The 24,524-nt window shown below is 35.2% G+C and overlaps 1 protein-coding gene across 4 annotated transcripts in view; it reads right to left on the bottom strand.

The window, feature by feature from the left end:
- The window catches only part of Nipbl (NIPBL cohesin loading factor), a 186,980-nt gene that overhangs the window by 5,626 nt on the left and 156,830 nt on the right, over positions 1–24,524 (bottom strand). For all 4 annotated transcript variants that reach the window (XM_070041039.1, XM_070041040.1, XM_070041038.1 and 1 more), the window contains 11 exons: positions 22,520–22,628; positions 20,161–20,297; positions 16,235–16,375; positions 15,956–16,049; positions 15,184–15,338; positions 14,725–14,815; positions 11,806–11,979; positions 11,053–11,243; positions 7,501–7,608; positions 6,633–6,833; positions 2,116–2,262 (listed from right to left, as the gene is read on the bottom strand). In XM_070041039.1, the coding sequence (XP_069897140.1) occupies positions 2,116–2,262; positions 6,633–6,833; positions 7,501–7,608; positions 11,053–11,243; positions 11,806–11,979; positions 14,725–14,815; positions 15,184–15,338; positions 15,956–16,049; positions 16,235–16,375; positions 20,161–20,297; positions 22,520–22,628 (1,548 nt within the window). The remainder of the gene's footprint in view (positions 1–2,115; positions 2,263–6,632; positions 6,834–7,500; positions 7,609–11,052; positions 11,244–11,805; positions 11,980–14,724; positions 14,816–15,183; positions 15,339–15,955; positions 16,050–16,234; positions 16,376–20,160; positions 20,298–22,519; positions 22,629–24,524) is intronic.

Here is a 24,524-nt window from a genome sequence, read left to right as displayed (position 1 = left end):
AAATCCTAGCTACTCAGGAGGTGGGGGTCAGGGAACTAATGGTTCAAGACCATCTCAGGCAAAATGAAGCTTAACCTCATCTCAAACAAGTTGGATATGGTCGCACATGCCTCTGATTCTAGCTATGCTGGAAGCTTACATGAGGACTGCAGTTCATTCTAGTTTAGGCAAAAACCTGAGACCCAATCCAAAGAACAGTTAAAGCAAAAAGGGCTGTAGGCACAGCTCAAATGTTGGAGCATCTTCCAATTAAGTTTGAGTGCCTGAATTCAAACCCTAGTACTACCAAACCAACCAACCAACCAACCAACCAACCAACCAACCAACCAACCAACCAACCAACCAACCAACCAACCAACCAACAGAAAACCAATCTGGAATATAGGTAAGCCATTGTAGAAGAAAAGTAGTAATTATAATTTAATATGAAAGGATTACATACTCCTATCTTCCACCGAATTATCCTCCCCATTGCTTTTGTTAAATTTTTGTGCTAGTCCTGGGCTTGAACTCAAAGCATAAGCTGTCCCTGAGCTTCTTTTTGCTCAAGGCTAATGCTCTACCACTGAGCCTCAGCTCTACTATGGCTTTTTCTGAGTAGCTGATTAGAGACATAAGAGTCTCACAGGGGTTGGAAGGTGGCTCAGTGGTAGAGTGCTTGCCTTGTGTACATGAGGCCCTGGGTTCAATTACTTAGCACCACACAAGCAGAAAAAGCCAGAAGTGGTGCTAGTGTTAGAGCTAGCGATAGAACGCTAGCCTTGAGCTAAAGAGCTGAGGGACAGCATCCAGGCCCAAAATTCAGGCCCCATGACTGAGCCTCCCCCTGCCCCCCTCCCCCCCAAAAAAGTCTCACAGACTTTCCTGCCCAGGCTGGCTTCCAACTGCGATCCTTAGATCTCACCCTCCTGAATAGCTAAGGATTTCAGACATGAGCCACCAGCACCTGGCTAAATATACTCCCCTTTTAGAATTTTTCAGCAAGAAAACATACAATTTTCTTTGAATAATTAAGTAATATTTCTTTATAATTCCTGAAAATATTAACTCTTTAAAAGAAATAGTCAAAGAAGAAAACCAAATTACAAAAGCAGCTATTCAAAATTTAACTGTTAAGAAATAAAATCAGGGAAAACATTTCTAAGTACATCTATAAAACTGAAGTAAAAATAAGATCTCATAATGGCTACAGTTGCTGGGAATTCATTAATTTCTCAAGGTTTTTGGTGAATATTAATATGCTATGAATTTTGTTTAAAAATGCAGAGTGCTTCAGCAGGTATAATATGGGTCTGAGGTTCTGCAGCCCTAACAAGCTCTCAGGTAAAGCTGGTGTTGCTGGGTTGTGGTCCATATGTTATGTAGCAAGGGTTTAAATCCCTCTTAAATTTCAGTCCTTACATGTCTAAAATAATTTCCCTGATTTGCTACTTTAACAAGACTGAATTTTGAGCATCACAATTTTATAAAATGAGATCTAACTACATTATCAGGTACATGAAAACAATCTAGTTTTCAACTTATGGAGTGCACTATATACCTAGTGACATATCAGGTGCTTTTAAAATTAATTTCATAACAGAAGAGATACTAGGCTTAATAGATAAATTTACAGAAAATTTTACATTGATAATATCTAAACTCCATTATATTGAAAGTAAGATCAATTGTGTTACATATTTTCTGATTCCTAAGTAGGCTATATATTCCACATCTATATATCTTCATGTGTGCCAATGTGATCTACAGCATTACAAGCTTAATAGCCAGGTACTCTAAATGGGGTTTAAATGGATATATGAATGGACTTCAAACAAGATCAGTGCTTAAAGTGAGGGAAATAAAGAAGTGGGATGGCTTATCAACAGAACAACCCATATATGTGTAAAAAATCCACCTAAATGATCTAGAAATGGAATGGTTTAGATCTCTCTGAATAGAAATGAATTAGTATCCCACTTCTCCCAATATTATTACTGCCCAAATTTCAGTAAGTTCATTCAGAAAAATTTTTAATACCTGTAAGTAGAATAAAAGAATGAGAAACAAAAGCAGTGAAAATAACATGCCTGTCCTTTGATAGATGCATTAAGAATAGTAATGTGTGTAACTTACCTCCTTGAATGACTGCAGTAGGTTACTACCAGAAACTGAGAGTGTAATGTCTATATGATGCATTATAAACAACGGCTCTTCCTGTGTCTGGTATGGAAAACAGGCTAGATTGTCTGCTATATACAAGAGCATAGTCACTTCTGTTTTCTGTAATTTTAAAAAAAGGTACACATTTAGTGGATAACCTAGAAACCCATCCAAATAGCTTGTAGATAAAATTATTGCAGGGTACTTTCACCTCAGTTAATATTAGCGACAAAGAGAAACTGAAGGGGGCGGGGGAGAGAAAGAGAAAGAGGAGGGAGGAAAGGAAGAGGAGGAGAAGGGGAAAAAGAGGAAAAGGATGAGAGGGTAAAAAGTGAAGAAAAGTGTAAAGAAAATGAAGGGACAGAAATGGAGTTGATAAAATAATCTTAGGTGATTTTATAATAGCTTCCCAAGAAGGAAGAGGTGAAATTTTTTAGTGCACCCAAGTGAAAATACTTAAAGTTTTCTTGTAAGTATATGGGACCTTTATGAAAAATCCATACCACATCAGAAAGTATACATATGAATTCCTAATTATTTGTCATTATGCTTCTGAGTATAACCCATATGGGAGATCAGTTACACACAGTTACTATTCAGCCCTCAAAAATAAGTGGTAATTATAGTAGTAAATCCCCAAACTCACGTGTTAATAAAACATATGTCACTTTCCTCTTTATACACAGAATGTTAGAGTTGTTATGATAGTGCTACCAATTTTATACTATAAAAACTATGACATACATGAAACTTTAAGGAAAAAAAGCTGCGCTAGGTGCCAGTGGCTCACATCTAGCTACTTAGGAGGCTGAGATTTGTGAACTGAGGTTTGGAGCTTAGCCCAAGCAGACAAATCCACAAAACTCACATCTCCAATTAACCTGCAAGAAGATGAAACCAGAGAAGTGGCTCAACTGTTGGAATGCCAGAGGCCTGAGCTGAAGCCCCAGTGTAAGCACCAAAAGAAAAAGGAGAGGGGCCCATTAGTTGATATTGGAATTTTCTGCATTTCACAAATATATCAAATATAAATGAAAGAAAAAAGTTGTCACAAGCTGGATATGGTGTAAACAAGCATTTAGGAGGCTGAGGCTGAAGTATCACTTGAGCTCGGTAGGTCAAGTCAAGCCTGGACAACATAGAAAGACCCCTATCTTGAAGAACAAAAATATATCAAAGAATAGAACGACAAAGACACGTTAATAGTGAAATTTCTCTTAAAATATTGCCAACTCAAAAACCAACAAGTAAATGAAAAAATAGATAGTAGGCCATCTGCTCTCTTGGTATTCAAACATAAAACAGCTGAACAGCAGCAGCAGTAATGGCAAAATATTCCGTAAGAAAAAAGAACAAATTTGCTATCATCAATATCTAGAAGATTTTTAAATCTATTTTATATATCAACATCTACAATTACAGTTGAGAAAATGCAGCTACAAAACCACATCCTCTGTCATCTGTCAGTTTTTTTCTATTTTTTTTTAAATGCTGGTCTTCAGGGCCTGGCGCTGTTCCTAAGCTGTTTTGCTCAAAACTAGTGCCATACCACAGCCTCCTTTCCAGCTTTTTGGTGATTAATTGGAGATAAGAAAGCTGGTAAGGGGCTGGGAAGGTGGCTCAGTGGTAGAGTGCTTGCCTTGCATGCATGAGGCCCTCAGTTTGAGTCCTCAGCACCACATAAGCAGAAAACGCCAGAAGTGGGGCTGAGGTGCTAGTCAAAAGCTGAAGAGCTGAGGGACAGCACCCTGGCCCAGAGTTCAGGCCCCATGACAGACAAAAAAAAAAAAAAAAAAAAAGAGAGAGAGAGAGAGCTGGTGATTAATTGGAGATAAGAAAGAGTCTCTCAGATTTCCCTGCCCCATCTGGCTTTGAACTTCAATTCTCAGATCTTAGCTTTTTCAGTAGCTAGGATTACAGGCATGAGCTATCTATCAGTTCTAATACCACAGTGTGTGTGTGTGTGTGTGTGTGTGTGTGTGTGTGTGTGTGTGTGTGTGTGTGTGTGTGTGTGTATGTGTGTGTGTGTGTATGAGCTATCTATCAGTTCTAATACCACAGTGTGTGTGTATGAGCTATCTATCAGTTCTAATACCACAGTGTGTGTGTGTGTGTGTGTGTGTGTGTGTGTGTGTATGTGTGTGTGTGTGTATGAGCTATCTATCAGTTCTAATACCACAGTGTGTGTGTGTGTGTGTGTGTGTGTATGTGTGTGTGTGTGTATGAGCTATCTATCAGTTCTAATACCACAGTGTGTGTGTGTGTGTGTGTGTGTGTGTGTGTGTGTGTGTGTGTGTGTTTTGGGTCTGGGTGCTGTCCCTGAGCTTTTGTGCTTATAGTGCTCTACCACTTCAGCCTCAGCTCTACTTCCAACTTTTTGCTACAAGAGTCCAATGGACTTTCCTGCCCAGAATAGCTTTGAACTGTGCTACTTAGATCTCAGACTCTTGAGAAACTATGGTTACAGGTATGAGTCACCCATACCTGGTTCAAAATTAAACTTTTTTTTTTTTTGTTGGTTGTAGGGCTTAAACTCTGGGCCAAGGTGCTGTCCCTGAGCTCTTCAGCTCAAGGTTAGTGCTCTACCACTTGAGCCACAGCGCCACTTCTGGTTTTCTGGTGGTTAAATGGAGATAAGAGTCTCATGGACTTTCCTGCCCAGGCTGGCTTTGAACCATGATCCTCAGATCTCAGCCTCCTGAGTAGCTAGGATTACTGGCATGAGCAACCAGTACCTGGCTCAAAATTAAACTTTTTTTTAAAATTTAAATTTAAATTTTTTGTGAATATACTGTACAGAGGGGTCAAAATTAAACTTTTAACAAGAATAATCTAGATTGGTCTTCCTATGTCTTCTTTACTATTCTTTCTCCCTGCCACAAAGAGATTTTATTTTTTGACTTTATTATTTAGTATTCTTTCATTAAAACCTACTTTTGTTCCTCATTGAACACTAGGTTAAATAACCATTTCACTCTGACTTTCCTGTAGCATCTGACATTACTACCCATATTTTCCTTCCTCAGTTTTCTCTTCCTATGTTTTTGACTACTTACTCCCTTATTAGATCTTCTCAAGTAAACTTTTTAGGCTGCCTTTAACAACAGATGCATTATTCTCAGGTGCTCAGGAGAAAATTATTCCAGTTATCCTCTGCCCTCATGTAATTTAATTCATAATTTATTCCTTTTTAGAATATTTCTTCTTTCTTTTCCTACTATCCATCCTTTTCTTTCCAATTGTCAACTACGTATTACTCCTACTATAAGTACAATGACGAAAAAGTCATGCTACTAAGTTCTTTAACACGTCTCCAATATTTTATTTAAACATGTTCAATAGTCCTCCATTTGTCTCTAGGATCCTCTATTACTATGTTTCAGTATGACCTTTCTGACCCAGTCAAGTGACATGCTACTCATTATTTCTCATGTTCTTATACTTGTATTTTTATCCCTTCCCAGATCATCTTCTTCCTCTGCTTTATGCAGTAGATCTGATTTATCTAATCTCTAGGCCTTCAGTGATTTGTGTTCCTCCTCTGACATTATTTGTTGGAGGCAGTCAGATGAAAGCATATTATGAGAACTGGATTTCTAACTTCAAATGATGAAATGAAAGCACATCCAGTTGATAATATTGAACAGGCATTGAAAATACATAGGAATGAAGCCCAGAAAAGACAAGGACTGAAACAGTATCATCAGAACAAATCAGGCATTCAGGATACACTAACCTTCCTTTTTCTTTAAAATAAAAAAAAATGTCCTATCCCCTTTAAATGAAAATAAAATCCCCTGTGGGCCTATATCATATCATTTTGTACTCCTAGCACAGTGTCCTATACAGAGTGAACATTGATGATGACATAATGATGATGATGATGGTGATGGCAAATTATATTCCAAACATTTTTGAAGGAGATGCTGTGATATTTGCTGTATGTGGGCAGCTCCTGTCTTTTTTAAATCCTATAGTCTCTTATAGATGGCTACCCACTATAGCAGGTGCTGAATAAATACTTGTGTATAATAAATGTATAAATTAAAAGGTAAACACAAAGAATAGAACCTTTTGTTTTCTTGGGTAATGGTTATACTCAGTGCAACATGTGCAATAGCCAAAAATTACAAGATCACAATACTCAAAAAGTGAACTAATTAAGGAAATCAAGATGAACTAGGGATCTCAGTGGCCAAAAACCTAGAACAATATTTGAGTCGTATAGAAATGAAAAAAATTCATCTTATTTATTGTTTACTAAGGTAATCTATTCTCAAAATGGTATCTTAATGCCATTGCTTACATGACAATAGGAACTGTGATCAAAGATTTTACATTGCTCTGGAGACAGAATCATACATTCTTCAATTTCCCCTTCAATTTTGTTTCTATAAATTATAACTAACCTAGCACATTAAAAAAACACATTTCCTGTACTAACATTTATTAACATAGTTATTTTTTTAAAAAATAAGTTTTATGCTTACTGCTGTGTCATCAAAGAGGTTGAGTAAAGAGATGAGAAAGGCTCGTCTGTGCTGGCGGTTTCCACGGATCATGGAGTAAAGGTGTGAACACAAAGCACTAGAGGACTCATCTTGTCTGAAACCCCTTACAGGATCTTTTAGGCACGTGTTGATTGCTTGTTGTACCTGGTATGACATCTTCATGCCAGCTACTGCTTTCATCTGAAATCAATAAAAGTGTCATATTTGTCAGAGAGATTCAGATTCAAATTAAAGTATACTTTGAGCATTATGTTTACTCATTATTTGGTTTTCTTATTTGAAAATAGTAAAATCATAAAACAAAGAGATGGAAGAAACCTAGAAATCATCTATTGCCATTCCCTTGTATAGAAGAAAAACTGAGGCCTACAAGTTATCACTGTTCAGTGTGCTTGCTGAACTTCTGACTCCATCCTGAAGAGTTATATTAACTGTATTTAAAAAATTTGCATATATGAGTCGTACATAGGAGATTTCACTGTGACATTTCCATACATGCATGCAAAAAATTCAGGTTATCCTCCTTTACCATCCTCTCCCTTTCTTAAACAATCTAAAGATTTCATTCTTCTTCCTATATAGGCAAATAAATTACTCTGAACATATTCATCCTCATTCACTCTCTATACTCCTTTCACCCTTCTGCTGTTACATCTGACTCTACTGATAAAGACTTATTTTTAAACTCAAACATGTTGAAGTACAGATTCAGTTTCATGTTAAGAAGAAAAGTGCTAAGTAAAACATTCATTCTAAAACCAATGTCCTATCTATACACAAGTCAACAAAGAAGTTATTTACTAGAGAAAGACATTTAAATTTAGGTTATTCTACTTAAAATACCTACATGAATGAATCCAGCATACTTTTTGTCTATTTCCACAAGCTGCTGATCAGCTTTGTTCCGCATAGCTGGCTCTGGGTCTGTGCCCATGGCAATTAAATACGGGACACACTGGAAATAAAAATAACGTTTTTATAAGACATTATTGTAGTATAAACTTTATATACATCAACATATAAAATCTGTATACCTGTGAAAGGTGAATTTAGCCTTATAGGATTGTCATATATTACAAATACATAATCCAGGAATTCTTTACCCTTGACTAAATTTACTATGCAAAAGTAATGTATGGTAAAAAGCAATTTGTAGCCTCGTATTGGTGGCTTATGCCTCTAATCCTAGCTACTCAGGAGGCTGAGATCTGAGTGCTGAGGCTAGGAGGCAGCCTGTGCAGAAAAGTCTGTGAGATTCTTATCTCCAATTAACCATAAAAAAGCTGAAATCAAGTTGTGGCTATGCCAGTCTTGAATGGAAAAGCTAAGGGGCAGAACCTAGACCTTGAGCCCTTAGTTCAAGCCCTAGTACTGTGACAATGAAAAAAAAAAAAGAAAGCAATTTGTTTTCTACATACAGAGCTATAAAAATATATTTTTCCCCATAAAATTCATTTCTGATGTGATCAATCAGATAGTTAACAGCCACCTTTGCCTGCTTGATTCTACTTTGAAAGTGAAGAAACACCGTTATTATGTTAGATGAATCTGAATCAGTAAGTGAATCACTAAGGTGTTTAGAAAAAAATAACATAACTTTGGCATTAGGGGTTTATGCCAGTAACACTAGCTACTCAGTTGGCTGAGATCTGAAGGATCTTGATTTGAGGCTGGGCTGGGCAGAAAAGTTAGAGAAAGTTAATCTCCAAAAATAACCAGCAAGAGTTAGGCTAGAAGCCTGGCCTCTAGGCAAGTAGCAGAGCACCCAACAAACAAGAAAGCAAGCCTGCCAGTTATCCCTGAGTTCAAATTTTAGTACGGTCAAAAAAAAAAGTAGCCAGGTGCTGGTGGCTCACACCTGGAATCCTAGCTACTCAGGAGGCTGAGATCTGAGGATCACAGTTCAAAGCCAGCCCAGGCAAGAAAGTCCCTGAGACTCTTATCTCCAATTAACCACCAGAAAACCAGAAGTGGTGCTGTGCCTCAAGTGGTAGAGTGCTAGCCTTGAGCTGAAGAGCTGAGGGACAGTGCCCAGGCCCAGAGTTCAAGACCCATGACTGACAAAAAAAGTTACTTGTAGGGTGTGTATAGTGGTGAATACCTGTAATATCAGCCACTGATTCCATGTAGCAAAAGGATCAGAATCTGAGACTGGACCAAGCAACAAAGTTCAATAAGCATGAATTATTCAAGTGACAAAGTATTATCTAGGAAGTGTGAGGCCAGAGTTCAAGTCCCAATAGCGCACACTAAAAGAGTTACTGGCTAAACTACAAAATGTGAAAACGAATTACACGATATAAGTAATATATCACTTTTTGAATTTCCTAAATCACATAATCTATTATGTTTTTTACAAACTAGTATTTTTGTTCTTAAAAAAATATATGCTGATGTGTTAAGAGGTAAGAAAATCAAACCATCTAAAAATTAACAAATAATTCAGAAAAAGCAGATGTAAAAAGAGAAGGCAAATGTGGTAAAACGTTAACAAATACTGAGTATAGCTAAAGAGTATAAAGGAATTCACTCTACAACTAGTACCATTTCTTTGTATTTTTTTTTTTTTTAAAGGGAAAGGAGTTTGAGATAGGGTTTTGCTATGTTGACCATGCTGGTCTTCAACTTGCGATGTAGATCATCCTAGGCTAGCCCCAGTTTATAATCCCTCTTGTACCTTCTGGAGTATGGAATTATAGGAACAGATACAGGTTAAATACTTCTACTAAAAAAAAACCAAAAACACCTGAAACTTGAAACTTCTGTTGCATGCCAACATAATGTTCAAAAAGTTTTTGGATAATTTTGTATTTCATATTGGGATAAATGACTGGTAAAATCTATGCAACTATTTCAAAATAAAAAAAATTCTATTTCAAAATAAAAAAAAATTCTAACACCTGAAACAGTTCTAGTTCCAGGTATTTATTTCTGAGAGCAAAGTCTCAATCTGTATAACTGACCAAATATTTATCAACATGCTTGAAGACACAAAGAAGATAATATATTTAAATATACAAGAGATAAATGCATTTTCCTATTTTATTAAAATTATATGTAATATTTATAAATAGGAAACAATATATTTCATAATATATTAGTATATATGAAAAACAGTTAAAAAAAAGTCTTGAAAAGCATTGATTTTTGACAATTTGATTAAATCATCTTTGTAGTCTCTATGGCACTCTCCTGACCGTACAATAATTAGCTGCCAATCCTCAGCAACACTGATATATTTTCTCATGGTCTTATGCATGTTAGGTGAACACTTCACCTAACTGAATCATTTATTATGTAATTTCATCCTGAAGCAAGGCTTGGGTAGCTGATGTTACCTCCAACATAAAAAAGCAAAAACTAGACATATCATAAAATTTGCTTTTCTGTGGACTAAAACTCCACCTTACTGAACCTGTTAATACCCTTAAACTCTTTTGATGTTATATATTGTTCGTTCTTAGGGATAAACATGACTCTGGAGTTGGGCACTGATGGCTTTTATCTGTAACCCTAGCTACTCAGGAGGCTGAGATCTGAGGATTTCTAACCTGGGCAGGAAAGTTGGTGAGATTCTATCTTCAATTAGTCACCCAGAAAAGCCAGAAGTAAAGCTGTAGCTCAAGTGGTAGAGTGCTAGTATTGAGCAACAAAATCTAAGAGGCAGAGAGCTCTGGCCTTGAGTTCAAGTCCCAGTACTCTCTCTCATAATCTCTCTCTCATAATCAATCTCTCTCTCTCTCTCTCTCTCTCTCTCTCTCTCTCTCTCTCTCTCTCTCACACACACACACACACACACACACACACACACACAGTGACTATGGATTAAAAGAAGTTTTCATCTCTACTTATAAAAACTGCCTTCTATCTATTTTATCAATAGGAATGAGAAGTTTATGAAATAGAAAAAATACAAATATATGGGTATTCCATAGTAATGGTAAATAAGAGACTATTCAAATTTTAGATTAAGAGTTTAGAACAACTTAAGAGACTAAGGCACAATCATTACGTGAACTCAGAAGTTCCACGACAATCTGGTTGACACTGTAAATCTCAATTCAGAATGAAGATTTAAAAAAAAGTAATAAGCTGGATGTCAGTGGCTCACACCTGTAATCCTAGTACTGAGGAGGCTGAGATCTGAGGATCACAGTTCAAAGCCAGCCTGGGCAAGAAAGTCTGTGACTCTTATCTCCAATAAACCTCCTGAAAACCGGAAGTGGCACTGTGGCTCAAGTGGTAGAGTGCTAGCCTTGAGCTGAAGAGTGCTCAGGCCCAGAGTTCAAGCCCCATGTCTAAAAAAGTAGTAATACAGAGCTACATATTCTTAATCACAAGGTCATGGTTTGGCAGTTAATCTGGCCAACTTAGTTAGGTCCTTCTAAAACTTGCTTACCTGAACAGGATGAATAAGACCCTGGTTTAGAGTCAATGCAATGACATTTAGGGCAAAGTGGCGCACACTTGACTGGGTGTGAAAAAACGCCTCAAGCACCTGTTTGAGGTAAAGCTGCATGATGGAACTACTCATCCCTGAGGAAACATCACCCATTTCTTTTAAGTCTTCCTGTTTTGCAACTTTTTTCCCTACAAAAGAAAGCAAAGCAAATTATCTATTAAGAGCATATTAACTACTCCAAATTTAGGCTAAAAACAAAACAAAAAAATGTATGGTTCAAGCTCAATAGTTCTTATCACCACCTCCTCTGCCCACTTACAATTGTGTACAGAGGCCCTTTTGAAAACCCAGTTAGAGCTGTAATTAACTTTCCCCCCAAAATGTTAATGTTTGCCTATGTCCCAAACTTTATGTATTTTAGGGAGTTTAAGAATACTTTGAAAACTTATAGACCTCAGCTAAGGACTCTTAACTGAATTCTTTCATTATACAGTATCATAACCATAGCTGTACGATGAAGTTCAAAAATGTACATTTTAGCTGAGGGCTGGTGGCTCATGCCTTTAATCCTAGCTGAGATCCTGAGAATCAGTTTGAAACCAACTCAACCAGCAAAAAGCCAAGCTGGAAGTGTGGCTTAGGTAGTAGAATGATAGCTGGGCAAACAAGCTGAGCAAGCTTCAGGCCCTTAGTTCAAACCCTAGTACAGGATTTATGTGTGTGTGTATGTAGTTATATATTTTCACTTACAGTCTCTATCTGCCTGTTGCATTCGTGTATCCTCTTCTTGTAGGTAGGTCTGGAGGTTTTTTAACACTTGTATTTTTAAATTTACTGAGGAGTTCTTATCAGATAAAATATTATTATATAGATTCTTCACTTCTTGCTCAAACATTAGACTTGGATGCTGAATAAAAGCAAATCCTAAGAAAAAGGAAAATAAAACTCTTCATATATTCCTACCAAAACTAAATATATAACATAATAAAATATTAAATTATACAAAGTGCTCCTTATTTCAAAAAGTTAATACTTAAAATGACTGGAAGAAGATGCTAGTGGCCTTACCTAGAGAAGTATTAGAGCAGGTACTTCTTTCCCCATGAATTAAAAACAAGAAATTGCATTTCAAAGGAGAATTTCACACAAGAGGAAACCTTGAGGAGGGAGCAGGGCCTAGTGGCTAGGGGAGTGGATTAGGAGTCAAGAGTCTTGGGTTCTATTCCTGGCTCCACCACTGACTTGGAGTGTGACCTTAGGTGAGTCACAAAATCTCTCTGTGCCTCAATTCTCCATCTGTAAAATGGGGACAATAATATTTACCACCCACCTACCTTACAGGGATGTTTTTAGGATTTAAGAAGTAATGTCTGTAAACTTTTTTTTTTCAGATCCCTAAAAGAATGTACTACATTAACATTTATTCTAAGAATAATATTAAATGTCAATTTAATCAAACAGAATTGAAAAATAGTGCTAAAAATCTCTTCCCATTTCTTTTGCATATGGCATTATAGGCCATAATTCTGAATTTTATTGTCACTAATAAGTAGCAAGGTATTATCAAAATTTGTTCACATACAAATGCTCCCTAATTTGAGAAAAAACAGACCCTGAATGATAGCAAACATTATTAATAATGAAAAACAAACTCAACTTGAACCAGAGTGATCTAGCCCAAGGTCATACAGAATTATGGCCCAGGCAAGATGTCTTTATTAATTATTCTACTTTGCAAATAGTACTGTTTAAAATTTTTTTCCTTTTCTTCCTTTTGGTTTCTGACAATACTAGGGATTGAGGTCAGGGCTCTCACCTTTGCTAGGCAAGCATTCTAGTCATACCAACAGTCATTTTGCTTTTCAGTTTGTTTTTCTGACAGGGTCTTATACCAACTCTCTGAGTTGGCTGGAACTTTGATCATCCTGTCTCTCTCTCCTGAGCAGCTGGGATTATAAGCATGAATCACCACGCTAGGCCTTAAGTGCCTCTTCTTCAAGTTAAAACTTCATTATTTCCCTTCTTAATTAGTTGTGACTCAACTGATCTTGCCATTTCCTATAACTTATATCCAAACTCCCTATTTAATGAAATAGTAGCATGAAGGTAATACTGCACCAATGCAACTGCCTAGTAAATGAGTTTACTGTATTTGTGAGTTTTACTATCTTTGTTACAGTTAATTTTCTGAAAGAGATGGAAGACTGAAATATATATATCTATATATATCTATCTATCACTAATGTAAGGTTTGAATAACTTTTTATTACTCATTTTGTCCACAAAACTAATTACAATAACTACCCATAAATATATTATAGAATGTGATGATTCCTAAATAAATTATGAAATTTACTGATTATTTTACATGTATCTATACAAAACAAACAAACAATAACAATAAATGCTTAAAATTTGGATATTCTTATTTTATTTTATAAAAAGAAAAAAGAATCCAGGTGTGGTGGCTCATGCCCATAATCCCAGCTATGTAGAAGGTATGTATAGAAACATCTCAGTCCAGGTTACCATGGGCAAAAATAATGAGAGGCTCTACCTGAAAAATAAACTAAAAGCAAAAAAAGAATTGGGGTTGTGGCTCAAGTGGTAGTAGAAAGTCTGTCAAGCAAGTTCAAGGTCCTGAGTTCAAGCCTGGTTAGTACTGCCAAAGATTTTTTTCCAATCCAGGTACTTCAATACTGTCTTCTTCTTTTTTAATACTATCTTTTTATTTGCCAATACTTTAATTCCTTTCTAGATAAGTCATATATAGTGGGAAAATGATGTGGAAAAGGCATAAAATCAAACTCTTCTTTTTTGGTTAAGTGAATATGTGCTTCTATATAAATAAAAGTAGAGCTTGATGCTGGTGGATCATGCTTGTAATACTAGCTACTCAGGAAGCTGAGGTCTGACTATCATGATTTGAAGCCAACCCAGGTAAGAAAGTCTGTGAGACTCTTATCTCCAATTAACCACCAGAAAACTGGGAGTGGCATTGTGGTTCATAGTGGTAGAGTGCTAGCCTTGAGCAAATTAAATACATACATACATACATACATACAAGCTCAGGGACAGTGCTCAGTAACTTGAAGTGGCATATAATGGACAAAGCTTTGCAATGAAAAAATAATATGTAAACAGTATAATGTTCTACACCATCTTTATCAGAGTGCTTTAATAAAGTATTTTTTGTTTTTGGTGGTACTGAGGTTTGAACTCAGGGCCTCCTACTTGCAAGGCTTATGTTCTACCACTTGGATTATGTTCCCAGTCAGTTCTTTTTTACTGGTTATTTTTGAGATGGTGTCCCCTAAATCTCTCTGCCTTGGTTGGCTCTGAACTATGACATACTCTGGATCTCAGCCTCCTGAGTATCCAGGATTACAGGCAAGAACTACCAAAGACTGGCTGAAATGTTCTTAAGATATCCTAGGAATTAGGGATAGGAGATAATATTGTTATCTCTGAGAAGTGTTCACAGAGAAAGTCCCTGGCTGAGGTAAGAATGGAATTCAGGTGATTTTAATTCCCAGTCCTTTGATTCTGCACTTCATATCCTATTGCATATATATAAAACAACAATTTAGATAAACAATTTTTTTTAAAAAAAGTTTATTCCACTCTTAAGAGAGCTAAAAACTACAAGGAAATTTAGATTGAACTTACCTAGACCAATGATGGCTTTTGTCTGTACTTCTTCATCTGAATGTTTTGTAAAATACATCAACAGTTCAAGTACTTTATCCTTTATATTAACCTAAGAGGGGAGTTGAAGGATATTAAAAGTATTCTAGAATACAAAACTGAAGAATAGATCAACTGTCAACTATCAAGGGAAAAAAGTTCTTAACCACAAGAATTTCCACATGTGAACCTTTATTTATATATAAATATAAATAAATTGTGCTAGGATACAGCTCAATGGTCGAGTGCTTGCCTAGCCAAGCACAAGACCCTGGGTTCAATTCCCAACTCTGGAAATTTTTTTTTTTTACCAGTATCATTCATTTCAGAATAGTGATATTTAAAGTTAACAGTCTGTAAAAAAGTTTTTGTCAGAATATAATCCATACACTATAATCCCACTGTGCTTTACAGTATAATAAGTAATATTATAGTATTTACCTTACTGTTTCCTTTAAAATCTTCCAGATCAAAATCAAAATGCCGACACAGTGCTCCAACAGTGAAGAGCGACCTAAGAAGTGCTGGTTTGTTTGAAAGAAGTGAAGTGTTATTTGGGTCCTCTTGGTGTTGATTTTTTAATTTTGAAATGGCACCTAGTAGAGATAAGAAATATTTATCCTTGAATTATTATTTTCAAATGATTATTACCAATGAATTACAAAAAGGATAACTATTTTGACTAATTATTTTAAGTACCAAATATGGCTAGAATTACAAATGTACAGGCTATAGCTTAAAAATATAATAAAGCTAGTTTACATAATGGGCAGAAAAAATTGCCAGCTTTTACTTAGGAGATAAATTTCTGAAGTAATGACAGTGGGTCTTTAAGGGAACACAAAATGTAATAGTCATTACTGTTTCTGAGTGTGAACTATACATACTTCCTATGTGTTACCCTTCATAAAATGTGTTAAAATGATCTAAACATACTTGCAAAACTTAGAGGGCTGGGAAGTTGGCTCAGTGGTAGAGCGCTTGCCTTGCATGCCTGAGGCCCTGGGTTCGATTCCTCAGCACCACATTAGCAAAAAGAAAAACGCCAGAAGTGGCGCTGTGGCTCAAGTAGTAGAGTGCTAGCCTTGAGCTGAAGAGCTGAGGGACAGCACTCAGGCCCAGAGTTCAGGCCCCACGACTGGACCCAAAAAAAACAAAAAAACAAAAAAAACCCCAAACTTAAAATAATTTTAAAACTAGGCACTGAACTTACCATAATATCTATTGAAACAGGCCCATACAAATTTAAAATTTTGTGTCACTTTATTTACAACAGCCCCAAGACAGCTCACACAGTGCTGTACTACCTAAAAGATAAAGAATGTTACCATTTAAGTAAAAGTGAAAGACAAGATATTAAAATAGTTTTCTTTTTTTACACATATCTACTTTAAGTAAAATATATTGCAACTTAATTCTGACATACAACTTTTAACAAATTATTATTTGTAGATTTATGTGATCCAATCTGGAGATGGTAAACAATGCTTACAGTCATGCCATATTTGATGATAAGCTTCATTAGATCTTCTTCAATAGTGGCAAGGAAAGTTTCACTTGGATGCTCCATCAGTGGTACAACTAACTCGAGGATTTTTGCAACATTGCAGATAACCATGAAATCATTTTGGGTCTAGAAGAATAAAATTAAATGCTTTATGAATACTCAAACCTAAGAGAGATTACATACATCTTTTTTGATTGGGGTAGGGATAGAGTATCCTGTATGTAAAATTTCAGTTAAAATTAAAAAAAAAAAAAAGCTGGCACTTGTGGCACACATCTGTAATCCTTGCTACTCAGGGGCCATCCCAAGCAGGAAAGTTTGTATGATTCTATCTCTAATAAACTACCCTCACCCCCAAATAAGTCAGAAGTAGAATTCTGGTTCTCAAACTTGTAATCCTCCTATCTCAGTGTTCTAAGTGCTGGGATTACAGGTATGCTCAGCACAAAGGATGATTTAAAATATAAACAAAACCACTGAGTGCTAAATAATGTATTTTTACTTTTCTAATTATTAGAAGTAACACTGGTTAAAGCAAAGGCACCTCCAGCTACTTCTTGCTAAAACACACAAAAATCTTGCCATTCCTTATTTCTCCAGACTATATTTTAAAAAGTGAATGAGAGGGCTGGGAAGGTGGCCCAGTGGTAGAGTGCTTGCCTTGCATGCATGAGGCCCTGGGTTCGATTCCTTAGCACCACATAAGCAAAAAGCCGGAAGTGGCACTGTGGCTCAAGTGGTAGAGCGCTAGCCTTGAGCTGAAGAGCTGAGGGACAGCGCCCAGGCCCAGAGTTCAGGCCCCACAACCGGACCCAAAAAAAAAAAAAAAAAAAAAAGTGAATGAGATAACCACAGAATTTGGATCAAAAAACTGCGGTACCTATATACAATGGAATGTTATGCAGACATTAGAAAGGATAAAATAATGGCATTTGCAGGGAAATGGATGGAACTAGAAGAAATCATGTTGAGTGAGGTAAGCCAAGAGCAAAGAGACTAATGGCACATGGTCTCCCTGATAAGTAGATGTTAAATCCAAAACGTAAGGTGATACGACAAAGTTAACACGACTTGAGAAACAAAGGACCTCCACTCATCTGGTCGAATCAATACTAAATAACCCCATGCTGCTGATCACATATATGGTATATATGTGCACACTGGAGGGAAACTAGGAGGAGGACACAGAACTAGAGGGAATCAGGGAAAAACATACAACAGTGGGACCCATCAGCTGCACTGGACATTGATCAAGCAACTCAATGGCAGCAATGGGAGGGAGAATGAGTGGGAAAGAGGGAACAGCTGATGCTATGCAAAAGGAAAGGAATGTACATACCACCTGATGTGGAAGAAATAACTATTGCCAAAACTCATAGAACTTACAAACTTTATAGACCAAGATAGACAATTTACCCCATGAAAGTTGGAATGTGTTTGTGACTTTAACTAAGCATCACTATCCAACAATACTGTGGAAATTTGTGAAATTATGTAATCACTTAATCACAATAAAGAATTTGCAAAAAAAGTGAATGAGATATAATAGCTATATGCATACGACTACATAAAACGATGCTTATTGAAATGAACTCCAAGAAATGGAAATGAATTTTTGTTTTTGTTGTACTGTACTGTTTGCAGTTATTTTTTTTTCCTTTGCTTTATTCCCTTTTGTCACTGTTTTTGATTTCTGTACTCTTTGACTCTTGTATGTAAGTTTATCTGATTTGGGGAGAGGAAGAGAAAGCATACAAACAGTGGGACAAAGGGTGAACCAATTCAGCAGTGATACTCATTAGACACTATGTTAGAAATGAACTATACAACTTGGGGGTGGGAGGGAAAAAACAGAGAAGATGAGGGGGGGGTGACACTGTTCAAAAGGAAATGTACTCATTGCTGTACTCTTGTAACTCCTTTGAACATCACCTTTACCATAAAATTTAAATGTAAAAAAGTGAGTTAAAGTAGGTTAGGTTATAGAGGAATATTGCTGGACAGGATAAATTCACTTACATAATCAATGCTAACATTTTATTTTTAAAAAAGTAGCATTTTTGGAAATATCTACTTCAATATTAAACTTGAAAATCGAGTAAACAAAATGTCTTAAAATTTATGACAAAAATTAAAAGAATGATGGAGATTATAAAGGAAAAAGCAAGGAGATTGTAAAACAAGAAATATTTGAAATGAATAAAATACAGTTTTAAATATCAAAATCTGAAATAAGTTTGAAAACTCAAAAGGTAGAATGATCTGAATAATCAATTCACTGAAAAACAAGTTCAACTGCTTAATGTCTGGGAAGTCAGGACAGGAAAATGAAGTACTTATTATTCCTTTCGATCTGTTAGACTTGCAAAGATTATGAAAATATATGACAATCATATATAGCTTTCAAAAAAGTCTGTAATACGTATCTATCGGCAACATGAATAGTTGCCCATAATACTTAAAATGTATTTTAATATTTAAAATCAAAATCACGCAACAACCTAAGTCCATGTCCTATATGTCTGTTTAAAAAAGAATGTAGCAGTAGTTATATGTATATGAATAGTGCTGTGGTCACGTGTTGGAGACTTGGTTGTCAGCTCATGGAATTACTGGGAAAAGTAGAGGTCTAATAGAAGGAAGTTGAGGGCATGCCCTTGAAAGCACTGGGCCCCCAGCCCTTTCCCCTCAAGTCATTGTTTCTTGGATGTCAAGAGGTAAATAGCCTCTATTTTATATAGATATGCACTTTCCATCTTTATTCACTGATGTTTTAGATTGTTTGGTTGTTTTAATGGTGTTAGGGATTTAACCAAGCCAGGCAAGTGCTCTACCATTGAGCTACACATCTTGCCCTATGGTCTGGTTTAAACCAAACTTTGTATTTGTGAATATGCATATATTAAAACATCCAGAATTTCTTAAGAATGAACTTGCTCTAAAAATAAATTTGGCCAGGCGCTAATGGCTCAGGCCTGTAATCCTAGCTACTCAGGAGGCTGAGATCTGAGGATTGTGGTTCAAAGCCTGCATCATGGGCAGGAAAGTTCGTTGAGACTCAAGAGTGCTCTTCTTGAGCTGAAGAGCTGAGGGACAGAGCCCAAGCCCAGAATTCAAGCCCCATGACCGACAAAGAAATAAACTTGGCAGCTAGATTTGGTTGTGTATGCCTATCACCTAAGCTTTGTGGGAGGTTGAGATTATGAGGATCATGGTTTTAGACAAGCTTGGACAGAAACTTACATTTGTTAATTATTAGAGTATTTTAAAGTTTATTGTAACAAATTGTAAGACAAAATCATACTATTACATTATATTATTATTTTATTTGAGCAATATTTTATTAAATTTTCACTTTAGGAAAATTAGTATATGTTAATATTAACTTAAAATAATAGCCTACTACTACCTTTAGGATGAGATAGATTCTCTATATTCATATATTGCCTTATTATCATAACATTATAAATTTTCAAACAAAAAACAAATTTCAGAATCAGAAAGATAGTAAGGTTCATAAAGACAGAACTATGAGGTAAGTGTAACAGCATACCCCTTTAATTCTAGCACTTGGGAGGCTGAGGCAGGATTGTGAGTTCAAGGATAGTTCCAGGCCAGTCTGTTCTACACAATGAGATACTTACTGTCTTAACAAAGATAGTAGTACTGCTTCATTCACCTCTGTCTCAAATTGCCAGAACATTTATTAAGCAATTAATATGTTTGGTAGGAAGAGGGAACCTGAATTTATTATATAAGTACCAGAAAATTAATGGTTTTAGACATATTGTTAAAAATAATAGAATATATAGAATATCAAACACATTGAGAATGTAGCTGATATATGTGAATTCTAAATTAAAAATACTGTTTCATGTTAGAAGGAAAAACAAAGACAGCTCTATACTTACACTACATTTAGTGGTAAGATATGGTTGCATAGTCATGGCATGTTTAACCATGAGTTGGGGTCTTATTTTGCTGAATAAGAACAAAGTGGTTATGCAAGCTACCAATCTTCCAGAATTCACACCTTTATTATCAGAGTCTGGAAAAACAGAGAAATAAGATATCAAAATATGACAAAGCAGTGTAAGTTACACAGAGCACTATCACCTACATACATACCAAATTATGCCTTAATAAAATGGACTCATATTTCTTATGACACAAGATTTTCTGCATTCCATTTAATTATGTTATAGAAATTATATACCCAGGGATAGGTAAACAGGCCACATAATGAACCCTATGAATTTTAGACTGAGAGGCATAAGACTGGAGTTAAAAAGTAGAATTAAAGTTGGAAAGTTCAGAAATGCGCTTTTGGAAATAAATGTGTTATTGGTTATGTCTAAATTTACTTTATAAATACTAAACATGGATATGGAACTGAATATGGAAAAAAAGCAAGCAAAGAAGGACAAAAGCAAAAAGCAATAAGGAAAAAGGAAATGTTGAAGCCAGGCGCTGGTGGCTCACACCTGTAACCCTAGCTACTCAGGAGGCTGAGATCTGAGGATCATGGTTCAAAGTCAGCCCAGGCAGGAAAGTCCCTGAGACTCTTATCTCCAATAAACCACTAGAAAACCAGAAGTGGCGTTGTGGCTCAAGCAATAGAGGGCTTGCCTTGAGCTGAAGAGCCGAGGGACAGCACCCAAGCCCAGAGTTCAAGCCCCACAACAGACAAAAAAAAAAAAAAAAGAAGAAATGTTGATCTGGTTGAAGATTATTTATACAAGTTGGATCAATGTTGTATTAGAATGAAACAAAATGCTGCTTAACTGGAAAGAATACGTTGATAGATATGTGGGTTGTTAGGCACTAAATGAAGTTTTAGGAGGAGGAGCAACTTTTTAACATTAAATACCATGAATAAAAATACAAAAAAAAAAAAAAAAAGACCATAAGTACTAGAATCACCACCAAATTATAAGATGGGAAAAAAAACAAGATGATTAAAAGTTACACAATAAAAGTGTGAAAAAGTAAAATAAAAATTATAAAAATATATGGGACAATATAAGATGATGCTAAGCAAAATAAACCCCAAGATAGGGACAAAATAAACCCTAAGATAGGGACAAAAGAGGTTTTATCTTTGTCATTGTTGTTTTCAATGCACTTATAATGTACTATGTGATCTTTTTTTAATCTCTCTTGTTTGTTCTTCCCCCATGGTAAAACCCCTGTTTTCCCTGTATTTGATTCCGGTGCCCCAATTATTGTATATACATTTTTCTAATTTGGGGAGGGAAGGGAAATAACAAAAAGCTGAAATAAGGATACAGGTTGATCCATTGTAATAATGAGATGTACAAGACACTATGTTAAAAATGAACTTTACAACTTTGTGGGGAAGGGAGGAGTTGGGGAGGTGGGGAAGAAAGGGATGGTAGGGGAAAAACAAAGGAGGGGCTAACAATGCTCCATAGGAAATGTACTTGTTACCTTACTCATGTAACTGTAACCCCTCTGTACAGTATTTTTACAATAAGTAATATATATTAAAAATATAAGGGACATTAACAATTTTGGGTGCCATACCTGGCACTCTTATTAAAGGTTATATCCTCATTATGGAGAATGATTGATGGTGATTGTTGAATTAGGAGATGGGGAGTAATATTAGTCATATGTGTTTTATGTAACAGGTACCAATTATGGCTTTTACATTTTTTATAAAATCATTTATAATTGACAAAATTTCAGATTTGTGACTTAAACAAAGAAAAGTTTTTAGTATTGAACTTCCAATTAAAAATTCAAATAGATTCTAGCTCAAAATTAAGAAAATTCTGTATAACAATTATAACCAAAATCAAGAGTGTAGTATAGGTCTTTTAAAAATATTTTAATAATAAAGTCATTCCCTCTTTCCAAAAACATTGATGTAATTTAAGACACCTAATAAATTATGTGGTAAGTGCCACTAACTAAATCATATTAGCTCCTAGATTTACTTTTACCCTTTTTCAATGTGACATCTAAATATATGTTACTATAAGGTATGTAGAAGAGATGAGGATTATGCTTTTAGCATACTGCTAAAAGAAATGAGGTCTATGCTTTAGATAATCTTAGTCACTCTAACAATATAATCTTGAATGCAACATCAAACAGATATTTGTAAAATAACCGAATTTCCCTTAAAAGTAAAGTACTATTTACTAGGCAAGCAGAATTGGGAGGCAAAAAATGAGAAGTGTCCAAAGTATTTAAATATATTTTATAAAATTAACTTAAGGACCAATATTTAAAATATCTTACCAGCTAGAGATTCCTCATATTTAAGAATGTGCTCAACTAGGTTATCAACAAGTTGAGTACAAGCTTTCTTCACAGGTTTATATGAGGAATCCTCTTCAGACTTCAACAACTATATATGTATACATATAAAAAAAAATCCCAGTATAATTATTCATTAGGCAATAATAATATAAACACATTAAACGTGTCTATAAACAATGTTTTTAAATTTATCATTAACAATTTAAATTGACACTGCAAGTAAATAAAATAAAAATTTATTACAAAATACCTTATAAAACAGTAATTTACAAATATTTTCAAACAACTTTACTATGAAGTATTTAAACTGCTATGTGTAGGATTTGAGATATGATATTCAATATAGGAAAGATAACTTTTTTCCCCTTTACTCAGACAAAAACCAAAGAATAGGATCTAATACTAGTTGAATTAAAGAATTACCAACTGTAACTATATCTGAATCACATCTTAATTTTTAAATTATAAAACACCAAAGGTAGATTTTTGTTCAGTTTTCCTTTGCTAAACCATTAACAAAAACTGAAAAAAAATGCAATGAGATGAGGACAAAGTCTAACTATAGCCTATAACTAAAAGTAATCAGATTTTCTACAAAATCATAATCATAGGTCAATGAAAAAAACCACTTAAGATTTATCTGTTTTACAAATAATGATGAGGTGATATAATTCTGGAGCTATTAAAGGAATTCTCCTTGACCCACTTTATACTCACTTTCTTCCCCCTCCCCTCACGGCCCCCCCCCTCTTTTTGGTGCTGGTGCTAGTGCTGGACCTTAGTTAGGGTTTGGGTGCTGTTCCTGAGTTTTTTGTACTCAAGGCTAGTGCTCTACCACTTTGAGCTACAGTTCAATTTCTAGCTTTTTGGTGGTTATATGGAAAGTCTCATAGACTTTGCTACTTGGGCTGGCTTTGAACCAGATCTCAGCCTCCTGAGCAGACAGGTGTGAGCTACCAGCACCCAGTTCACTTTCTTATAAAGTAGTATCAATATCACATTCTAGGTTGGTCATTTTGGGGACAAGAAGATAAAACTAACTTCCTCATCCCTGTTTTTATTTTTCAAGTAAAAGATATCATGTATACAACAAAAGAATTAATTTTGGTTCATAAAACAATCAACACCTACTTTTTTTCGTGCTTTTTATGTTAATTAATTACAAATAATAACATACAATACCAGCTCAAGAAAGAATCCTTCTCATATTCTATATTCTTTTTTCCTTAAATTTTTTATCATCTCTCACTTACAGCTATGTCTACATATGCTATATATACAATATGTATTTATATTACATATGGATATAGTATCTTCTGTACCATCTGTTTATAGTTTTCTTTTCTTTGAATTTCAATTTCCAACAGAAGTAACATACTTGGTTTTCATTTGTATTTACAGTATGTATATAATATACTTCTATCAAATTCACCCCATCTATATTTAAAAAATGTAGCATGCTTGATGTAGTCTTGGAGGACTTATTGTTTACTTAACATTATGACCTAACTATAATCCAGGTTATTGGACATGGCTGTATACTATTCACTTTTGCTGATATTTAAAATTCTGTTTTCTATATACAACAATTTTTGAAATTCATTTATGTTGGATATATACGGACCCTAATTCTAGTAATTTTAATATCCTTAAATCTTTAACTGCAAGCTCGCACATGAAGTCAGGGGTGAAATTTTCCACACATGGGTGCTCTAAAACTTGAAAGTTTTGGAGCATTTTGGATTTTCAAATTAAGGATGGACAATCTGTAATGCTTTCCCAGTTATTAGCAGTCTCAAAAAGATAAAAATTTAATCCATCTTTCTATATTTTTGGTGTTTTATGAGACAGGGTCTTAGTTTTCTGAGTTATTTGAGATAATAGGTGTGCTCAGCTTGTAAATTTTTTCTTTTCCATTATATTTATGATTCTCTAATTTTTGCCAGTCTAATGGTATAAGGGTGTTTGTGATTTGTATTTCTCA

The sequence above is a fragment of the Dipodomys merriami genome, unplaced genomic scaffold, assembly GCF_024711535.1.
Source record: "Dipodomys merriami isolate MVZ:Mamm:240054 unplaced genomic scaffold, mDipMer1.0.p SCAF_30, whole genome shotgun sequence".
NCBI lineage: Eukaryota > Metazoa > Chordata > Mammalia > Rodentia > Heteromyidae > Dipodomys > Dipodomys merriami.
Note: the sequence above shows the minus strand (reverse complement) of the source record. Positions and strands in the feature narration are given on the sequence as shown.